At 39.5% G+C, this 21442-nt stretch overlaps 1 protein-coding gene across 1 annotated transcript in view; it reads right to left on the bottom strand.

Annotated features, from left to right (window-relative positions):
* Window positions 1-2512: 2512 nt before the first annotated feature.
* Window positions 2513-21442, bottom strand: part of C6 (complement C6) — a 44954-nt gene continuing 26024 nt past the window's right edge. The window contains exons 9-18 of the mRNA XM_040977675.1: window positions 20512-20634; window positions 17113-17276; window positions 15973-16198; window positions 14677-14848; window positions 14320-14431; window positions 10920-11052; window positions 9811-9999; window positions 9392-9482; window positions 6018-6259; window positions 2513-2935 (exon numbers count right to left, since the gene is read on the bottom strand). Coding sequence (XP_040833609.1) covers window positions 2754-2935; window positions 6018-6259; window positions 9392-9482; window positions 9811-9999; window positions 10920-11052; window positions 14320-14431; window positions 14677-14848; window positions 15973-16198; window positions 17113-17276; window positions 20512-20634 — 1634 coding nt within the window. The 3' untranslated portion in view covers window positions 2513-2753. The remainder of the gene's footprint in view (window positions 2936-6017; window positions 6260-9391; window positions 9483-9810; window positions 10000-10919; window positions 11053-14319; window positions 14432-14676; window positions 14849-15972; window positions 16199-17112; window positions 17277-20511; window positions 20635-21442) is intronic.

Consider the following 21442-nt stretch of genomic DNA (forward strand, 5'->3'; position numbering starts at 1 on the left):
TGCTTTGCAATGGTCTCACATTATTTCATTGAATGGAGAAGCCATAATTTATCAATTACATTTAAGGTCTGTAATTTTTATCTTAGATGTAATATTGGGATGAATGTCTTTATAAATATTTGAGCATCATTTTCTTTCCCAATGCACCATCTTTGCCTTGACTGGTGACACGTGTCTCTGCTAACTGACACTGGATGTGTGAGACTGAAGCTGTGTGGCTAGAACTTGTCAGAAAGACAAATAGCAGAGCAGCGGCCTGTCTCATGTTCATAAAACAGTTTGGATCCTGCCATGATTTTGCAGGCCATTTGTTTGGGGAGAAGCTGCATGCCTCATTGATTGCCTACACAACACATTTTCAGAAGAATGAAGGTGACATTTGGAGAGAGCCAGCCATTTAAAATCCAATTAACCAAGCTTCAGGATGGTTTGGCTCCCAACACCAGCTAGAAGCAGCAAGGTCTATCTGAGTCTTGTTACTCAGAATTTGGGAAGAAATAATGTGGATGAGATTGAGTTTGTGAGATCTCTTTTGGGAATAACAGGGATGCTGAGTTTATAAAACTAAGGAATTTTGATTCTGGGAGTTAAAGCTTTGCATTGAAAGAAGGAAAAAATAACAATCTAGTGAATTTTACTGACAGCTGCCAGAAATGGGAAACTTTTGGCTTAGCAGAAGCATTTTAGAATTGTGCTCACATCTCCTTTTAGGGCACTTAGACCATGTAAACATGTTTTCACAAAGTTCTTTAAATTGGGGTCTCACTTTGTCATCACATTGCAGAATCAACAAAAATTAATACCCACATTGAAATAAAGGACCTTAATTGATTTCCTGTTGTTTAAGTGACAGGCTTGCATGTTTCATATTCAACTATAATAGCCTAAGAGGATAAATCTACCTTTAATCTAGAATTTATTTAACCTTCTAGAACGGAATTGTAGATTTTAGTTCCAAATTTCAGGTATTTAATATGCTTCAGTTTCGTTCTTGATGATAATTTCATCACTAGCTCTTAATACATTATGCTAGATTACTGTATAAATATTAATGTCAGAGTGAAAAATTCAACTGATAAATTGGAAAATGGTATGTAAATTAGCCTAATGCAAATTTTAATGGATTAGTGCACTCAAAAAATTTCTTTGAAACAAAAGATAACTGAAGTGGTAAAAAAAAAAAAATCAAAGACCAACAAATCTCCATTAAAGGAGAAGACTGCTATAACTAAAAGAACAAGATACTTCAAAGCCAGTGTGACTGGTTTTTATCAAGCAATATGGATGAAATGGCTGGTATAACTCTGATTATACTGTGGGTATAAGCAGGAATTTTTTTTTTCGCCAAAAAATTGTAGGCTAAATTATCAGCCAAAACCCAGATTGCTTTTAAATAGAGTGCTTTTGCTTACTTGAAAGGCAGAGTTATATGGAGAGGATTGGGGAGTGGGTTGGAGTGGTGCAGGGGTGGAGAAAGAGGAAGGGAGGGAAGAAGGGACGGGAGGGAAGGAGAGAGACAAAGAGAGAGAGCCCGCCCTGTGAACATTGGTTCAGAGTCCTGCCATCCAGGACCATGTGGCAGCAAACCTGTTCTAAACCATCAAGATCAAGTTTGTGCTACTTTTCCATGAAAGCCTCAGCTCTCACTATGTTGTACAAGACTCACCTTTTTTTTTTTTTTTTTTTTTTGCTTAATTTAGTCTGGGACAGAGTGTGTGGATGTCTGGTGAACTTCTGTGTTGGTCCAGTTTAGGTCTTGGATCTCACACCTGAGTGACAGTTCCCTCCTTCACTTGAGGCCATTGCCTGCCTTCTCCCTTGGGACGTTACACCAGCAGCCGCAGAAGCAGCCCATTTCCCTGTGCCTGCCCGAGGTCTGGAGCTTAGGTGGAAAAGTGCTCCGCTCATCTTTTCCTCAGTCAGGTTGTCCTACTGCCTTTTCACGCTGTAAGGAGTACAGGCCACTCTCGGTAGCGTCCTGTCTGCAACACACTCTAGACAGGAAGCTGAGCAGTGTGGAAGAGAGACCTGCTCTGGCATAGATCAGTCCCCCTCACAAGCAGCCACAAAAGCCTTGCCAGTGACAGCACTAAAAATCCACAGCCTCCAGTCCACCAGGGCAGCAACTGTCATAGGGTATGTCTCCCATTTGCCCTGTGTGAGTCCCATCCACTTTGACCCAGTTTGAATCCAGTTTCCTGCTCAAGATCCTGGGAAAAGCAGGGGAAGTACTTGGGCCCCTGCACCCATGTGGAGGACCTGGAAGGAGCTCATCGCTTTGGCCTGTTGCAGTCCTGGATGCTGGAGCCATTTGGGGTGCAGACCAGTGGGTGGAAGACCTCCCTCTCTCTCTCCTCTTATGCTCTCCTTTAGCACCCCATCCCTACTCCATCATATGAACAGAAATTTTCAAATATTTGGAAAAACTGGGATCCCTTCCTGGACTACTTACCATTGTCTATACCTACAATGTCAGGTTACATAGTAAGTAAGGTTATCAGAAACTTTTGTGTAACATGAATAGAAGCATTTATTAGACCAGTAGGGAAGTTATTACCTAAGCATAAACTACAGAGTGTCCTGGCTGGAATTGGACAGGGGATGCTAAAATAAAAGAATGGGAGAAGCTGTATAATCAACTAACACGGAACAATTGTGTCAGTAACTTTTGAGGCTGTCAGTGTGCAGTTAGTGCTGCATGGCCCTTGTATGGGATTATGCTCCGAGATTAACTCTGCTCATCAGTAGTTGCACTAGGCCAAACACCTCCCAGGGTGCAGTATGTCCACCTTCCTGTTTGCACATTTTATGGTTCCCACTTCACAGATGTTCATTGTTTTCTCACGAGTTGATGATCCGATTCTGGCACAGTAGAGCTGATTTCCACCTTTGGAGCACTGAGGGGGCAACAGGCAGACACACGTGGAAGTGGAGACTGCAACGAGAGAGACAGTTGTGACACACCGCTGTCTAGCTCACTACACATATCCAGTCAGTCACTGGATGTTTCTATGTTGCTAGCTTGTCCTTTCTGTTCATTTATTGGGGACATTGCCCAAGTTGTTCATTATTGTGATTATTTATTAAACATAGACTATGAAACCTCACAACTGGCCTAGTGCTTTGTAGATTTATTTAATTGATCAGTAATAGTAAAATATGGACTGTGCTATCATAGTTCCATAGCTTACAAGATTGAACTTACCAGGATTTAGCAATAGGGCCATGGGCATTCAATGGATAGGTAGTAAAGACTTATTTTAAATAATAAATGACTAATTTGCTTGGGTTCTTTATAGTACATCTTTTTTTTTCTTTCTGGGGGATCAGTCCTCTCCAGAAATGATTAATTTGGGCAATTCTCATGATGCCTGGCTTTGGAACACCCAGTCTCCTAATTTATACAAGCATTGTGTTTATGAAATAATTTTAAAGCAGGAAGTTAGGGGGTAAATTTATGAAAACCAAATATATCAATTTTGAATAGAGGGATACAGGCTCAACTCTGTGTGTTACTAAATATACAGTGTTCTGTAGTTTGTTTCAAACTTTTCTTTGCAGCATTATCTTCTCCCGGTCGAAGTCCAGGCATATTAACCCTTTGTTTCTCAAACAAGATCCCAAAGTTTCTTTTTTCTTTCTCCCCTTGTCCATTCTTTACATGAACCAATACCCTCTCCTCCTCCTCCATCTTCATGTCCAGTTTTTCCAAGTCTTGCCCACCCTGTGAAGCATTCATAGCCTCTTCCTCCTACACACTCATCTTGGGCTTCAAGAATTTCAGCATGATATCTGACATACGTTGTTAAGTAGCCTTGTGTATGTCTTTTCTTCTACAAAACTGAGCGCTTTGAAAGTAGTAACCTGTAGCATTTTGATCAGGCTGTCTTCGTCAGGTATTCACAATATCCCAGGCTTTTGTCTCCTGAGTTGCTAGCTGAAGCCTAATTGCCAAGCCTCTGTCATGGATCACTCCCGTGATCAAAGGGGCTGGATCCTGATGATGCACTTCATGTAGATCAGGAAAGGCCAAGATTTGGGCAGTGAGACTTCTCTCTTTCTAAGAGTATGCTAGAAAATATTGGGCCAGAAAATGGAAAAAGGATCTCAGGGGAATAGTATTACGTTTGGCTTACCTTTTGCAAACATAGGGCTGGTTTAGCAAACGTCGGATTTCTATTCTGTATGTATGTATATATGTGTGTGCGTGCATGTATGTATATTTGCCCCAGTTTAAGGTGATTTTTTTAAATCTACCACTGTGCTGCTTATTTGAGTTCTATTACATCCTGATATCCAATTCAGCTTTACAAATGATGTGAAGTTTAGCTGGGCTATTTCAGGGTTAGGCTTCTTTTTAGAACATGGGTACTATTGTGAAGTTTCCTCTCTCAAATTCCTAGCTGTTGTATCAGTAGGCAATGTATTTGTCTTGAAAATGAAAATGATGACACTTCTCAAAAATCAAATTCACAGATAAATAAATTCTGATAATTCTAAGATTGGGGAGGGTGTGGTGAGGCAATATTTATCATGTTGTCAACTGGAAACTAATGTGAAAACATTCCTGAAAAGTTTTTACACAATATCAGTAAAAATTTATATATTGAAATAGTGTTTACTTACAAATTACTTTCCAAGGTAATAAGTGTAGATTATAAATTTGCCTCTGATAGTTATACATCATAACAGTTTAAAATACTGAAATACAAAGCAAAATTTAAATGTTTAATCATATTTTGGTTAAATAAATCCCACAATATCCATATATTCAGACAAGGAAAATTGTGTAGCAGGAAGGAATAGATGGGGATTTTGATTAATGGGCACTAAGTTATTCTGAAGAAGAAAGGCGTTCTGCTATTGTGTTGCCCAAAGGAATGATTGTGGATCATCATAATGTGCTATGTGTTTCTCCAGAATGAGAGAGAAGGCTTGAAAAAAGGATATTGGATATTTTCACCAATAAGAAATGTTACAGTTGACAATACAGGTATGCTTATCTTACACAGTATATGATGCATACATGTATTGAAAGATCATATGAAACTCCATAAATATTTGCAATGTTAATGTATCCATTGAAAATTTGTTTTTAAAATTAAAAATTATGTGACAAGATAACATGTGTGTGATGACATAGAAATAATGATAATATCAAGTGAAAAACAGCAATATGTAAAAAAGCATTTAGGGTCACTACTGTGGTATGTGAGGCACCAGGAAAGAATTTCAAGGGGGGTGGTGAACACCTGTCTTTGTAAGCAATTAGTCATTAAAATGAGAGCGGCAATACTATATCGATAGTGCATTTTCAAGCAACATTGAGTTGCTCTCCTACAGGAGCAAAATGCCCTATGAGTGTGAATATTTAGTTTGGGGCTAGGATGACTCTCCAGTTAAAAAATCCCAGAGCTGTTCAGGGTATCCAGTTGACCCCATGCAGTGAGGAAGAGAGGTGGTAGGGGCTCGGAGTGTTCATCTGAGAGAACCAACACTTGAGCTCATATGAGACCCTATCTAGGCTTGAGGAAGGCTTCTTGCATAAAACATTGCCAGCCCCGGCTAGTCCCAGACCCTAGAATAAGATTTCACACAATTTAACGAAGGTGCCCTCAAGTTTGGATGTCTGTATGTTCTGTCTGAACAGTTGGTCCCAATTATTAAAGAGAAACTTAAGAAATTCTGTTGCAAGCCAACCCAGAACTGGGAATGCAGACAGTTGGTTAAAGCATGAATCCAGGGTAGGTGCTTTCTTACTGGGGTCCAAGTGTGGTACTGATTACATGTGCAGAGAAAAATATAGGAAATGATATACAGTACGAATATTACAAGTGGTCATTTCCAGTTGTCAACAGTTTTATTTTTTCCTTCCTCTTTTAGGTCTTTTTGGCCATAAAATTGTTTCTGATTGAGGAAGGATCATTTTAAGTAAGATGATATATCAAAGCAAATAAGATAAACCAGCTGAGATGAAAGTTGAGTGCACAATTGTATGTGGCACCAGTAGAGCATACCTGAACATTTTTCCCAATCGTAGCAGGTGTCGTAGCCACAAGGTTCTTTCTTCGTGCTGTTGGATGAAAGTTTTGTTCTTTCAAGGCCCCATGCTAACTGTGGACCGTCCTGGCAGGAACCAATATGTAGAAAATGGAGTTGCTGATTTTTTAAGCATTTCTCAGCCAAAAACTGACAAGCAGGTAACGTAGAGTAATGGCTAGAGTCTGTATCAAACACACAGAGATCTTCCGAATAATGGCTGCCAAGGAAAGGAAGGGAAACATTAACATTCTAGAACTAGGAAAATGCAGACTGCCAGGTAGCCAATTCAATACATTAACTTATGTTATTGCTGTTATTTTTCCCTGGTGTTTTCCTTCTAATTGTCCTCTTTCTACTTTAAAAAAGATTTATTTATTTTAATTTGAAAGGCAGATTTAGAAAAAGGACAAAGATATTCCATTTTCTGATTCACTTCCCAAGGGGCCACAATGGTCAGAAGTAAGCCAGTCGGGAGCCAGGAGCCTCCTCTTGGTCTCCTACATGGGCTCAGGGTCCCAAGTTCTTGGATTATACTCTGCTGCTATCCCAAAGCAGAAGCAAGAAGCTCGATTGGAAGTGGAACAGCCAGGACATGAACTGGCATCCATATGGGATCTTGGTGCTTCCCCTCCCTCCCTCCTTCACTTCCTTCTTTCACTTCCTAGACTTTGATTACTTACTTGAAAATCAGTTACAGGAAGAGAGAAGGAAAAATAGAAATATTCCATCTGCTGGCTCACTCAACAAATGGTTTCAATGGTTGGGCCTTTTCATAGCTTCTAATGAACTATTTTCCACTGGCTTTCCCAGGTTACTACAGAGCTATTTTGGTAGTAGAGCAGCCGGGGACCCATTTGGGATGTTGGTATGTCAGGCAGAGTGTTAACCTACTACTGTACAACACTGGTCCCTGTGATTCTTCTAAAATTTCACCTTCAAAGAAGAGTGGTTAAACTGTGGTACATCTGCTCCGTGGAACATTACTCAGCTATTAAGAATGAAATTATTCTGTTTACAACCAGGCGGTCCCAACTAGATACCATTATGCATGGTGAAATGAGTCAATCACAAAAGAACAAATACCACATATTCTCTCTCATAAGGAAATCAACATGGAAAGTGTAACTTTAATAATCCAATCCATACTGGTTTTTTTTGTTTGCTTTTTTTGGCTGTATCTCATGTGTTTTGATGTTCTTTTTATTTCATTTTGGTTTATTCCAAATAATTTCTTCTCTTGTCGAATTCATCATGGACTCATGGATTATATGATGGTATTATTTTTCCCAAGAGACTTTTGTTTCCTTTTTGTCACCCATGTGTTGGTTACTCAGCAGCATATTTTTTTCATGGTGCTATAATTTGTTGTTGCTGTTGTGGCTGTTCTATCTCATACCAGTTGTTAACCTTGTTTCATGGCTCCTACTTAGGGAAAATGTATAGTGATGAAGTACTGGGGTGTATCATGTACAGTTATGGGGGTACGATGGAGAACATGCATCCCTGCTTCCAGATGAAAGATGGATCCTGATGAAACTGATGGACATGTGTAGACAGTGGGATGCTGGACTGTCTGACATTGTCTGTACCAACAATGTTGGGGTACACTTAAATAAGAGACTGATAGAATTATGATTCCTTATGAAAGACTACACTATTCTAACAAAATAGGAAAAATCTGATGGGGGTGGGAGCTTGGTGGGGGGGAATCCCAGCCTATATGAAATTGTACCACCCAATTCAAAATTCAAAGTAAAATATATTAAAATTGAAATAAAAAATAAAATTTCACCTTAATCTTGTTTTTCCCAATAGTCTTTAAATTAACTTTGAATTCTTGAGCTGTTTTGGCCAAGATTTTCCATTAATTCGACTCCAATTAGCTTTCCTTTCTAGTATCATTTTCTGATCCTCCTCACTTCCTCCTTATCACTTAAACATCTCCTAAGCTGTAAAGCCATAAACTATCAGATGACTTTTTTGTTGTCACCCATGGCCTGTTCAGTCATACTCTATTTCCATCTTTTGTGCCTGCGTATGTTCAGCTCAATTCATGGCTATACTTTGAAGTTTAGTCAAGCCCAGGATATTTTGCACTTTTTTTTGAATTCTGTAACACCAATAATTAAATATAAATTTAGAACATGTCACATGGTCGTTCACATTTGATATACAGTATCAAGTGTATTGATAATGACATTTAGGGAATGAGGTTTAAGTCATTCCTGGGTGACGTGAAGGATGAGCCCTACTGCCACAACGTAACAAGTGACCAGAGCAGTTCTCTGGCTGAGAGGACAAGATCATCTTTATGACTGCAGATTTCACCACCTTGTCTCATGCCAACTGTAGAGCTGACGTAACTCGTATACCAAAGTGTTACATTATGTATAGGAGCTGGAGTGTACAGCTCAGAACAAATGCCTCTTTTCTAACTTCAGACAACTTGAACTGTGGACTCATTTACCCCATAAACACCTTCAAGTCCATATAGAAAGGATGGATGTGGAAAAGGTGAGGCTGTTAAACTAGCAGTCCCAGGAAGCAGCATGCCTATGATCTGGCATTGCACAAAGACATTTCCTCTGGGTTAAGTGGACACTGTGAAATGCTTAACTCATCCCAGAAAGCCTTTTGCTGGGTGAAGGGATCTTTAGCAGTCAGAAATGATTTGTAGCGGGGGTGGGGGGGAGTCACTTGTGATAAATGAGAAAAATAGAATGAACTGCCTGTGCTGAATTTCCATGATCAAATTATACAAAGACCCTGCAGTGTTCTCCAAAAAGAATAATTGTGTAAGAATCTGAGAGTAGACATCTGATGCAGTAGTTAATGCCACTTGGGATAGCTGTGTTCCATATCAGAGGGCCTTGGTTTGACTTCTGGCTCTGCTTCCAATTTCATTTTCTTGCTGAGGAACACCTTGGGAAGTAACAGCTGATGGCTCAAGTACCTGGGCTACTGCCACCCAGTAAAAAAAAGCCAGAATGAATTCATGGGTACTGATTTTGGCCTGGCCCAGCTCTGGCTGTTGAAGGCATCTGGGAGATAAGCAAGCAGCTGGTATATCTCTGGAGGAGAGGAAGCCTTTGATAGAATTGAGCCTGAAGTTTTGAAATGTGCTGCTTGAATAAACAACAGTTATGCAGACTTTGGGAACTAGACCGTAAGATAATTATGGACGCTTGCTACCCTGTTGGAAAGGAAGAATTCAACTGAGCACAATAGTTATCAGTTATGTGAGAAACTGATGTTTCCCATTTGTTCAAGAATCTCACTGCTTATGTCAAACTGGTTACACTAGACTGATTTCCCTGTTTCTGAATACAATTCTTAGAGCATCTCTTACTTGCAGTCTTCCTCTGGAGAGAGACAGACACATTCAGATCCTGCCTGCTTTTGTCCTGGCTGACAGTGGCCCTTCATTTTCGTCAGAGTATCTGAAACAGAGGAGAGAAGTGCACAGTGTGGAGTACAAATGATGAATTTGAATTCAGGAGAAGAGGCAGGGATGAAGGGTTCTCGTGGATCTCCTGGAGTTAGAGCCTTCATTTTTGTCTTCTCCAGACATATTTTTAAAAAGTGTTAATTTGTGGTGGAAATATTCCTTCTGAAAGGTCTTTTCTACTCTTCTGGAGCTGTCATTTTCCTACCTAAAATTTTATTTAAGTTTAGAGAAGACAATGTAAGTGTGTCCTGATGTTGCTGGTATAGACAATGGCAGACAGGGAGAAGTCATCTTGGCAGAATCCTGAGCTGCTGACTTACCTTTTTCACAGGTGAGTGAATTTGAAATGGGTGGTGTCCAGGAATCTCCCGTGCATGTGAAACTGGATGGTCCAGCGACAACAAAGCCTTTGGGGCAGGTTAGCTCAATGGAGTCACCTATTTTATATAGTCTTTGTAGTGGTGTGATGGTCAGGATGTCCTGCACAATTGGCTTGAGGCAGTCTGTCCCTGCAGGAAAAGGAACATTTCAAATGTGCTTAATGAGGCAGAATCCCATACAGATGCAGGTATATGTGATGCAATTAAAGAGATGCATTTAACAAGGTTTGTTGCATTTGCTCAGCTCTTGCGCTTCCTTTTTGTCAAAAAATTTGGAGATTATAGATCCCAGGTCTCCCCTCAGTGATCCCTCCACTGAAAAAGCTCCATTTTGTTCCATCATTTAGGGTTCCTTTGCAAAGGAACCTCCTACTTTCCAGATATATTCCAACTTTATCATATCATCAGGACCTTGTCCCTTGATGCAATGCAGTGATTTTCTTTCATCTTACGCCCATTGAGTGTTTCCCAAAGCAAGTTACCATACTGAGTAACATAGAAGTAGGGCGTTCAAATTAGCGTGGCCCCCACTCTCTTCCTGGTGCTACATTAAGTTTTGGGGGTCACTATTTCAACTGATTGGAATCTGTTTTTGCTTTACTGTTTAAGGGAGCTACATGCTCATTCACTATTTCTCAGCAAAGGATATGAATGTGCTCCAAGGAGAAGAGCCTTGGAGAAAACTGCATCTCTACTGAAATCTTTTTGACTCCTAGAGTGCAGATACTGTCTTGTAGAAGCATCAGTTTGTACATCAGGTGAGGCAGATGTCTGTGCTTACATATAATTTGAAGCTTTCCTGGGCTCACTTTGAAGTAGGTGCCTCACAGTTTGTGTATAAGGTTCATATGCAGGGGAAGGAGAGCTGAAATAGGGAGATATTTTGAAATTTAATTTTAGCAATAAGCTCCAAGGTGTCACTAAATCTGTTTATACCAGAGTTACTCAAAGATTGTAAAATGCACTGATTGGGGGGTATGTGTCTGCTCGCTTTACTCTTGAGATGGATTCTGTGGTGGGATTACACCGAATGTTTGCCCAGTCCTCACGTTGGCACTCCACATCTCCTTGCCTCCACGTCCTGTTCGGTAAGCATCTGTAGTACTGGTACCCAACAGCTCTGAATCCAGTGAGGCATGAAATTTCAACTTCTTCTCCAACCGAGTACAGTTTCTTTTCATTCTAGAAATAAAATGATTATCAGCAAATATCTGAGTCATCTTTTAGCCTTTCCTTTTCCTTCTGCATCTGCTCACAGAGACCTCTCAGTTTCTACAGCCCAGTATCTTTAAGTTCTTGCCATTTCTTCATCCTTGTCATCCTCTTTGTGACGCTCATGGATTTTTACCAGAACATTTTTTAAAATGGCCTTTCCTTTAATCCATTTTCCATATTACTGCTTCACATTGGTAATTTTTTTTTCATTCTTTTTACTTAAAATCTGGTCCACCTTCTCTATGGCATGGCCTACTATCACTAGTGGAAAAACTTCTCACTGTAAAGTGGCTATAAACTTTTATCCTATGTACATGATAGACATGTGGTTGTTATTACAAGTAACCAGAAATTATTTGAAAGTGTCATTCAGTCCTAGTAACCCATTGGAATCATATGTACTCCAAGTTAATGGATAATTACAGTACAGTTACTGTCATATGGATGTATTGCGGAGAGTGAGAGATGACGCCAGACACAAGTTGTAAGGAGCTGTCTTTATTGGCCAAGCTTGGTGACAGCGGCTCCAAATACACAGAGCCACAGCACTGCTCGGCTGAAGTCAGGGGTTTTTAAGCTCTACAAAACTCTGAGAGCAGTTTAACTGAACTAACTGCCTTCCTTCCAGTTACCATAACACTGACCTCACATTCTAATAGACTCAACTGCTGCGTTCCAAAGGGCTTAACTGCCGATTGGCACAGCTGAGCTGCTCACAGCAGTTTATGTGGGAGGAGGCAAGCAGGGCAGGGCACGTCGAGCTGCTGGAGCCCTAAGTTTCATTCCGTTATCTTAACAAACCTGTCTATTGCTGTGGAGCAGTATCTCCTGGATGCAGTGACCCCATTATAGATATGCAGATCACTGGAATTTTCAAGATAAAATGGATCTTACACTTTGGAATATGTTTTGGCATACTTTCTCAACCTGTCTTCTGGCCACTCTTCCCCATAAAGCCTGTAACAAAATGAAACAACCTGGCACTTGTTTAAGCCAATAGTGGTTTATGTGTCTCCGTGGCTTCACTGACTCCTCCTCCTGTGCTCTGCACCTTCTCTCCTTCGCCTTGCTCGGCATCCAGCTCACGTGGAATGTTCTCCATGGCAACCTCCTTAACTGACCTGGCTTCTCCAGGTCCACCATCTTTTCAGTTCTGTCAGTATCTCATAGTAGTTCTTTTTTTTTTTTTTTAAATAAAAGAAGTATTTACGTGTTTTAAAGTTATTTTACATGCTACATTTTTGTAGATAGAGATTCGCCCCGCCCCCTTTCTTCCCCTCTTCCCCTCTCCATCCCAAACCCCTTCCCCTCCGTCCCTGCACCTCCCAATGATTACAGTAGTACAGTCCTTTAGCAACAGCTGCAAGTCTAGCATTCTGTTTCAGTATATCATGGCATTGTAGGCATCGGAATAGATAGAATATGTAGGATCTTACTGACAACATAAATATATTTAGTTGTTTCACTGGGAGCTCCCTTTTATTCAGGAATAGGGATGCATACTGCAACAAATCTTCACTTCCAGGTATGCTAGTCTCTGTTCTATAGTTCGTCTATGACAATATATGTATGTACTTGCTCAATTATATACCTATTGGTTTTATATTTTACTTCAATTTTAGCTTATATTGGAGAGAACATACAATGTTAGTACTTTTGGGATTGGCTTATTTAGCTAGGCATAATGGTCTCTAGTTGGGAATCTCTTGTTGTAAATGGTAGAATTTCATCCTTTTTAATGGCTGAGAAGTATTCTGTGGACTATATATATATACTACAGTTTCTTTACCCATTCATTCCTCTTTCAATGAGTTTTTTTCTGTGTCTTTGCTATAATGGATTGTGCTGCTATAAATGCAGGATTTCATTTCACTTTTTCATGCATATTTTACTTGCTTTGGGTATATTTTAAGAAGAGGCATACCTGAGTCATGTAACAGATCAAATTTCAGTTGTATTAGCCCCCTCCTTACTGATTTCCATGGTGGTTGTACTAGTCTACATTTCTACTAACAGTGAACAGTGGAGTAGGACAACTTTTCCCCCATATCCTTGTTGGGAGTTGTTGCTTGTTGATTTATGCATGTAGGCCATTCTTACTGGTGTGAGGTGGAACCTCAATGTGGTTTTTATTTGCATCTCCCTAATAATTAGGGAGTCTGAGCATTTTTTTCATGCGTTTATTAGCCATTAGAATTTGTTCTTTAGAAAAATGTCTGCTCACATTCTTTGCTCATTTCTTAACAGGGTTGTTTTGCTATTATTGAGTTTCTGAAGCTCTTTATGTATCCTGGATATTAGTCCCCTGTCTGTTGTGTAGTGTGCAAAGATTTTCTCCTGCTCTGTTGGTTGCCTCTTTGTTGACCATTTCTTTTGCTGTACAGAAGCATTTTGGGCAAATTCTGTTTTAATAAGCACTCCAGTACATTGTTGAGTTTCAGAGTATGCATTGTAAAGAATAATAAACTGCTTCCCTTAGAAATATTTTCCTTCTTAAATGTTTTCCATGGTTCTTTCCTCCCTAAGAAAAGATAAATAATCTTAGAAAATATATTAGCCCACCCTGCTCTAAGGATACATATTTTCTGGCTTTGAATATACTATTACTGATTTTTCATCATCAATAGATACAGTTCCAAAAAGATGAAAGGCTTTATTGAATTTGAGAAAAGTAAAATGAATTAAGAACAAACTTTCTGTGACAAATTTTAAATATTTTATATCTTCTGAAAGATTATATCTTAAGGCTGTATCTCTCAAACAATCTTTACTTTTTTTTTAAAAAAAGAGAAACACTGTAACTTGGTGAAAAAGGTATCCCTGAAAGGAACATTGAAATCATTAAGTTAAGAGATTGTTCATGTTCCTAACCTAGTAAGACTCAATAGCTGACATCCATGTCTGATTGGACTCTCTGATAATGACTCACAGAAGAAAAGTCAGTGTTTAACTGCAAATTCCTACAAGTCGCACAAACCTGTATAATGCTGACGTTAGAGTTTCTATTCCTGTAACTATACCATTATCATCTGAACTGAGTATCATCTGAACTGGTCCAAATGCTGGGTATGTAATCATCCGCAGAGAATTCAGGATGAGAGACTGGCGGAGTGCTTCTATATCATACTTGAGTGCTTGTAAAGGCAGAAGGAGACTATTAAATTAGGAAATAACGATAGTTACCACAGTTTTGGTTTTTAACCCCAAGCTACAAGTGAAAGTCAGGATGCATACCCAGATGAATCCATTTTCTGGAGGTATTGGCAGTGGACAGCCATAATCTGTCTCCATCTCAGGAAGGTCTACCTCCTTTGTTTCTTCATTATCATTAATACATGGTGTTCCACTAAATGGGAAAAATGGTTATATTTATAATTATTTATATTCAGTGGACATTGAGATATATATGTATACATTACAACAAATGTGAGTTAAATGGAAAATAGAAAAGGGCAGCAGCATATCCAATGCCTTCCTAGCATGCTTGTTCAGATGTTAAAATTCTAGTTCTCTTAGCAGTAGGAAAATATATATCTCAGCTCTCTTAGTTAGTGGTGGGATTCCCCATTCCTTTCTCTTATCCAGACTTACTTGTTTTCCATTATTGAAAATGTGCAATCTTCCTCTTGCCGCTTCTGCCCATCACAGGGTTTCCCTCCCTGCAGAGGGGCAGGGTTATTGCATTCCCGGGTTCGTGATCTCTTATAAGTAGCATCACATGTGCTCCAGGGTGACCAGCAGCTCCAGTTTCCATCTATTGCATCTGGAATGAAGGCAGACCAATCTGCAGTCATGATGTAGCAGGGAGAATTTGAGTCTTGAAATCGTGCCAACTTGGGTTCTTGACTTATTAGCCATGTGGCTTTTTGTGGAATATTACAGGATTAATGTGAAGAAGGAAAGTAATTACTTGTGCAAAGGTTCTGAAGTGTTGCCTGATTTCCCTTTCTTCCCTGCCACAGCCTAGGTTGGATGGAAGCATTTATTTACCTTTAACTGTTAGCAAATATATCACAGTGTTTGTGTGTATGTGTCTGCGTGAGAAATAGAATATTTCAAAAAGTTCATAGAAATGGAATTAGAAGATGAACTAACTTTGGTAAAACATTTTAAAATCTGTACAGATTTTTTTCACAAGATGCTTTCCAAGATCTTTTTTGAAGATATGTGTAGGTATATATATTCACACATTACATGTGTATATGAACATACCCTGAATAAAATACATATGGAATTGCATTCTGAAAGATAGAACACTAATTTGCATGTCTCATCTCTTTCTAAAGAAGATATGAAGTAGCTACAAACATTATGTAATGTGAAATCAGTTATGGCTTACTTTATCCTCTGTTAGTCATCCTCATCCTAGCTTATAAGAGATAAGAGGCTTGTGATAACAGCACCAAATACCTTATTTTGTAGTGTCTTTATGTTAATTGTTTTACATACAGCTCATATGCATGCACACACACACGAATGGCCAAAAGTTCATGAAAAACCAGCAGTATGAAAACTGCATAGATTTTACAATTGTGTTTGCACCAAAATAATTTTTTAAAAATTCCGGTTTTCATGACCTCATGGAATTATTCTTCTGTCTTTTTATATCTCCCCTACCTGATTACCTATTTTATATTCACTTCCTTAGGTAGATAGGTACCCTAGTTTCATGGCTGGGAATTGACCCAAGCTTACACAACTGGTTGCTTCCAGCTGAGACTCATAGCTATTTGATTTTAGAGTGTAACTTTTTGCAGGGTGGTTTTGCTTATGAGTTTGCTCAAAACAGGTTGCTTATAGAAATTTCATTTTGCTTTCATTGGCCAATCCCAAATATCTTTTGTTGGGAAAAATGTGCCCAGTTCATAATAAATTACCGACACTTACTTGATTTATAGTCTGGGGACCGTCGCTCGCAGTTCTCTCCATAAGTGCCGCTCTGACAGATGCAAAGACATTCTGTCCCTGAGAGTGTGGGTCGAGCATTATTAGGGCATGGCGCACAGTGGCAGGGGTCAAACTTGGCTGCATATTCTTGAAAAGCTTTCCTGAGGTTGTTGCGTTTTGTGACTGCACAAGGGATGTTTCTCACCAAATTGGCAATGGGAGCAAGCTAAGAGTAGAAGGTAAAGAGGAGGCCCAGTGACACACACTTCCAAGGAGTTGTTCTAGAATACAGCAGAGTTGACCATTGGATCAGTAGACAATAGCCATATGCCTGAGGGTGAATTGGCCAGTAGAATGAATGGAAGAATATGAGTAACAAATAACAGAGTTAACAAAAATTTTAAATTTTGTTTAATATATATATTTTTAAATCCCAAAGAAATGGTTCTTAGTGAAGTGTTCCTATGACTCACAAGGGCTTGGCTGGGTGGCTGGGTCTTTTTCTGACCTTAACCCTATAGAACTCGGTTCCTAACGTGATGAATCCATGACTGCATTTCCATTCTGATTGCACTCCTTTGTCTCCATTTAAATCAAATCAATGTGATAGCTTTCCTGGAGGCTTTAACAAATATGGTTGTGTTTAAGTAAGGCTGGTTCTAAGTGGCGTAAGACTGCTGTGGGAAAATGATCTATAAATAATTAACTTTTGTAAATAATTGCAACAGATACAAAATTGATTGAAATAATGGCAATAAGTGCACGTGTAGTCCCAGGTATCCCACAGCTCTGTCAATGAAGATGTAAGTGTACTTATCCAATAAGAAGCTTCCAGGGAAACCCAGAAGCCAGATTTCTTGTGTAGATGGGGAGAAAAAGTACTACTTTAGGACAATGTGAGCAGATTTAGTCATTACATTTCATGCATGCCAGACATTCTGCATGCTGTACCACAGAATTCTTATCTGAAGAATGAAAGTACTATGCAATTTGGTATTGAAATGAAGATGTATTATGCAGGCATACTAAATAAGGAGTTCCTTTATCATCTGAGGAGAAAATGAAGGGAGGAGTGTTGGGTAGCTTGGGCTACTGGGGAACTACTTTAGTTCTCTCATCCATTATATTTCTTAATCTTACCTCAAAGTCGATCACAGTAGGATTGTCCTTCACCGATTCTAACCACTCAGAAAACACCTTCTCGGAACTGGAGTTCCCTTTCTCCAAGGCCAAAGCTGCTGCATACTCGCTCCTCCCTCCACGAACCAGGGATATGGCCTTTTCTGCTCCTTTCAAAATTGAACCTGTAAGGTTTTTCAAGAAAATTGCTCATTCAATTTTGTGGCATATTTAAGAGGCAGGAGTAGATGGTACAATTCCATGGCTCTTCCAGTAATTAAGTGAAAAAGCAAGAACAGTCATCCAGACAGCTTAATAGAAATGATGATAGTGCCGACACTTACCCTTTAATCATTATGCCAAGGACTCTTCATGCCTTACCTTACATGTGAAGCTCCTTCAAAAAGTTGATGGAAATCCAATTTAAAAGTTTTTTTTTGTGTGTGTATACAAAAAACCTTCTAAATTCATGCATACAAAAAGATCTTCAAGAGGTTCATCGAAAGGGTTGATAAAATACAATTATAATGATCACACAGTCTAAGAACTAGGTATTAGTTTCAATGTACATGTTAAATAGGATAAGTTTGTCCTGGAACATACGTCCAGTAAAAGGCAGTGTTGGGACGTGAACATGACACTGTCCTTGGTGGCTCTGCTTGCTGCTTATTGATGCCAGCATCCCTGATTGTTGTTTATAGGGATCCATGTCTTAACCTTCAGAAGAACATAACCACATGGCTTCTAGTAAGCAACAACTGGCTTGTGATGGAAAAGTCTGACTGAAATCAATCATTGGAATACGCTTTATAATATTTATATGATCGGTACATAAATGCACTCATAAACTGCAGAGAAATAATAAAAGAAGATAAAAAGGAAGGAAGGAATCCAGGGAGGAAGAAAATAGGAAAGAGAGAGGAACATATGAAACACAAAGGCCAATAAAGCAAACAGCTTTTGCTAAGTTATATTGAGTGATTAAAAAAAATTTATTGATTTAACATGTGGCATTTGTTTGTTTGCCCTGCAGGGAGGAGTGGTGCCAATCTTGAAGCAAGGGTAACACTTCCCAAGGGGACAGTGGCCTTGAAAGTGGGGAAAGCACCATGGGCAAAGGCCTCAAAGAGGGCAGATGTGCCATGTTCTGAAGAGAAGGCACATGGGCTTCAGTTTGAGTTGAAGCTGAAGGCTCAGGTGGGGCAAGAACAATAGTGTCAAAAGGATCTGAATGGAAATCCAAGGAAACCAGACTGAGTTCTCTAGGCTTAGAAACTGTTTTCTAGAAACTATGAAAAGTTTGAGGTGGAAAGTTGACACGGTTAAGTGTTTCACATTGATGCGTCAATGAAGTAGCAATGAATGTTTAAAAATCCTATTTGGAGACTATTGTAAGAAGCGAAAACTTTAAGTTCTTATTTGACATTTGTCTCAATGTGGTATGTCTTTCCCAGGTCATTTTCCTAAGAAGTCCTTTTCCGGTGTAGCATTGCCTCATTTTTTCAGTAACATTTTCTACTGAGGCATAACAATCACAAAGAATCATAATATAGACGATAAGCTGAATTAGTTGTAAAAATCAGGTCTGCATCTCAACACACCAACTGCAGCCCTGGGGCCTGCATTCTGCCCTCACCAAGTCCTTGCTCATTCCCAGGGAAGCTCCCTACTTCCTTACTGCCACAGGTGAGTTTGGCTTGTTTCCAGACTTCATGTGGTTAGAAAGCGTGTTCGTTTTACATCTGAGTCCTTTCACTCAGCCTGATCTTTGTGAAATTCACCCATGTTGGATGTCAGAGCAGTTAACATAATCACAACGTGTCTGTTTCACCTTTGAGAGAGATTCGAGTGCTAGTTTTTGACACGACATTTTGAGTTGTGTTCACTTAATAACATGGTTTTGAGCATTTCTGCATATTTTACTGCATATTTTCTTGGGAACAGATTTACTACCTCGTAATAGTAAATCCCAATAGAAAGTTTCTGTTCCCTCCACCCCCCCCCTTTTTTTTTTTTTTAACAGATTTATACTCCTACCAGCAAGTTTACTAGTTTTACACACTGCCAATGCTGGTCAATTTACTATTAGTGTGAGATGTTCCTTGTTTTTATTTTTACTTTGTCAGTTTCCAGTGATGTCCTTCATCTTTTCATGTGTTTACTCAATAAAGTGATTATTTAATGCTTTTTGCCTACTTTTAAATTTCTACTGCCCTTTCTCTGCATTGCATGTCAATTGGATGACCATAAAACAGTAGTAACTAAACTGAGTATTTAGGGTAGGCCAAGTTTTGTTCTTACTTTATAAAATTTGATTCTATCAGCAATAATATGAAATAAATACTCTTACTAATTTTATATCAAGAAATTAAATGCAAATGCAGATTAAGCTATTGATATTGGTCATATAGCTATTTCACAACTAAGCCAAATTATGAAAGCAAACAGGCTGACTTGTGAGTTTAACCAATATGCATTGTAGTTGATACAGCAATTAGAAGTAATCTCTATATAAAAGCTTTTTTCTTGCTCTGTAAGTTTCATAACAGTGTTCTGGTAAATTTATTTATTTGCTAAGAATTATTTTGAATAAGTTGCATATAAGCTTCTTGGCAAAACTAAATTGCAATGCAGTTCATAGTGTTAAAAGTTTTGATAACTTTTTTGAAACTTTTATGATCAAAATTTTGCACTCTAAATATTGAAGCCTTTCTTCCTAACATCCATTAATATCCTGTTAGCTCATAGGTGGCATGGTGAGACTATTCGGATTAAGCCCAAGTGTTTTAACAAGACGTTTAAACCCTTTTTAATTTGGACCAAATATTCCTCCGTTGCAGTATCACACACACCTATGCTCTAACTGAACTGAAATACATTCAATGTTTTCTTCTGTGCTTTTGTCTCCTCATCTACAACATGAAGAGAACTGAGCTACTCTCTAGGGGATTGTTGTGGGTTGTAAAAGTTAACCCCAATACAGAAGAGAACAATGCCTGAACATGGAGTTCAATAAGTAGTTATCATTTGCTGTTTTTTTCTTTTAACCAGTCATACTTGGGTTGAACCACATCTGTTAGGTTAAAAGGCATGATGTTGAATACTGGGGACCTAAAGACTGACTGCCATATTGGTATTTTGCAAGGTTCTTAACAACCGCTGGCTTACAACTACATTTATTTTGCATTGCCTGAGTTCTGCTGATGAGAAAAATCAAAACATTGTTTATGAAGTTGAACAACATTAGAAACACATAGTCATGTTCCCTTTTTAAGTAATGTTAATGGTAGTTCTATCTGTATGCACACATACAGGGCCCTCAGATAGATGAATGCAAAGCTAAGACAATCACAGTGATGGCGCTTAAGACAGTCGGCCTCCAGGTACACCCAGAATGCTGCTAACAGCAAGTGCTGTTACCTTCATATTTCTCTGACATCTTGTTGGTTGTGCACCGGTGATGCACTTTTGTTTTCTTAACAAACAAATAACGTTTCTTTGTTTCAGTCCGGACACAGGTTCGAGCTTCTTCCTCTGTTAAACCTAGGAAATGCAGCATAAACAAAACCACTGAGAACTGAGAGGGATGTGAGGCTGTGGTCAGTCCTGGAGCTGTGGATGCTGTACATCAGCCCCTGTCTCTCCCAAGTCCTGGCTTTGGCCTGCAATAGCCCTGAACACTGTGGCCATGCAGGGAGGATGGAAAAATGTCTTTCTGTCCAGTAAACCAACTTACCCACAGATTCAGCCCTGTGTGGGTCCTGTGATAATTCCAGAGTACAGAGACATGTGTGCGTCCCTGCTGGTAGCCCATCACACTGGGCCGGAGAAGCACACCTTGTGTTACTGTGGCCCATCCCACAGAGATGGCCCTGTGTTCTGCACATTGCCTGCCTCTGCCTGCCATGTGGCATGATGGACCTCTGAGCTTGCCTTTTGATGGCTGCTGCTATGTAGTCCTGCACTTGTATTCTCCACAGACTTACCCATTCTTGTGACTCCATTTGTTGCACTGCTCTTGACCTGAGAGTAAACTTTTTTTTTTTTTTAAAAAAAAGATTTGTTGTGTGTATTTTACAGCCAGATTTACAGGGAGGAACAGACTTTTTCCCCCTCCTTGGACGTCTGCAGTGATCGGGGCTAGCCCAGGCCAAAGCCAGGGGTGGGAACTCCATCCAAGAGTCTCACATGAGTGACTCGGAGCCAAGGAGCTCTCCCTGTGTTAGCAGGGATCTGAACTGGAAGCAGAACAGCTGGGACTTGAACCAGTGCCCTGATACGGGATGCCAGCCTTGCAGGCACTGGCTTAACCTGCCTGCTTGTCCATCTCTCATTCCCATGACATTCATCC

Source organism: Ochotona curzoniae, unplaced genomic scaffold, assembly GCF_017591425.1.
Source record: "Ochotona curzoniae isolate NIBS_2020 unplaced genomic scaffold, NIBS_Ocur_1.0 contig_2754, whole genome shotgun sequence".
Lineage (NCBI taxonomy): Eukaryota > Metazoa > Chordata > Mammalia > Lagomorpha > Ochotonidae > Ochotona > Ochotona curzoniae.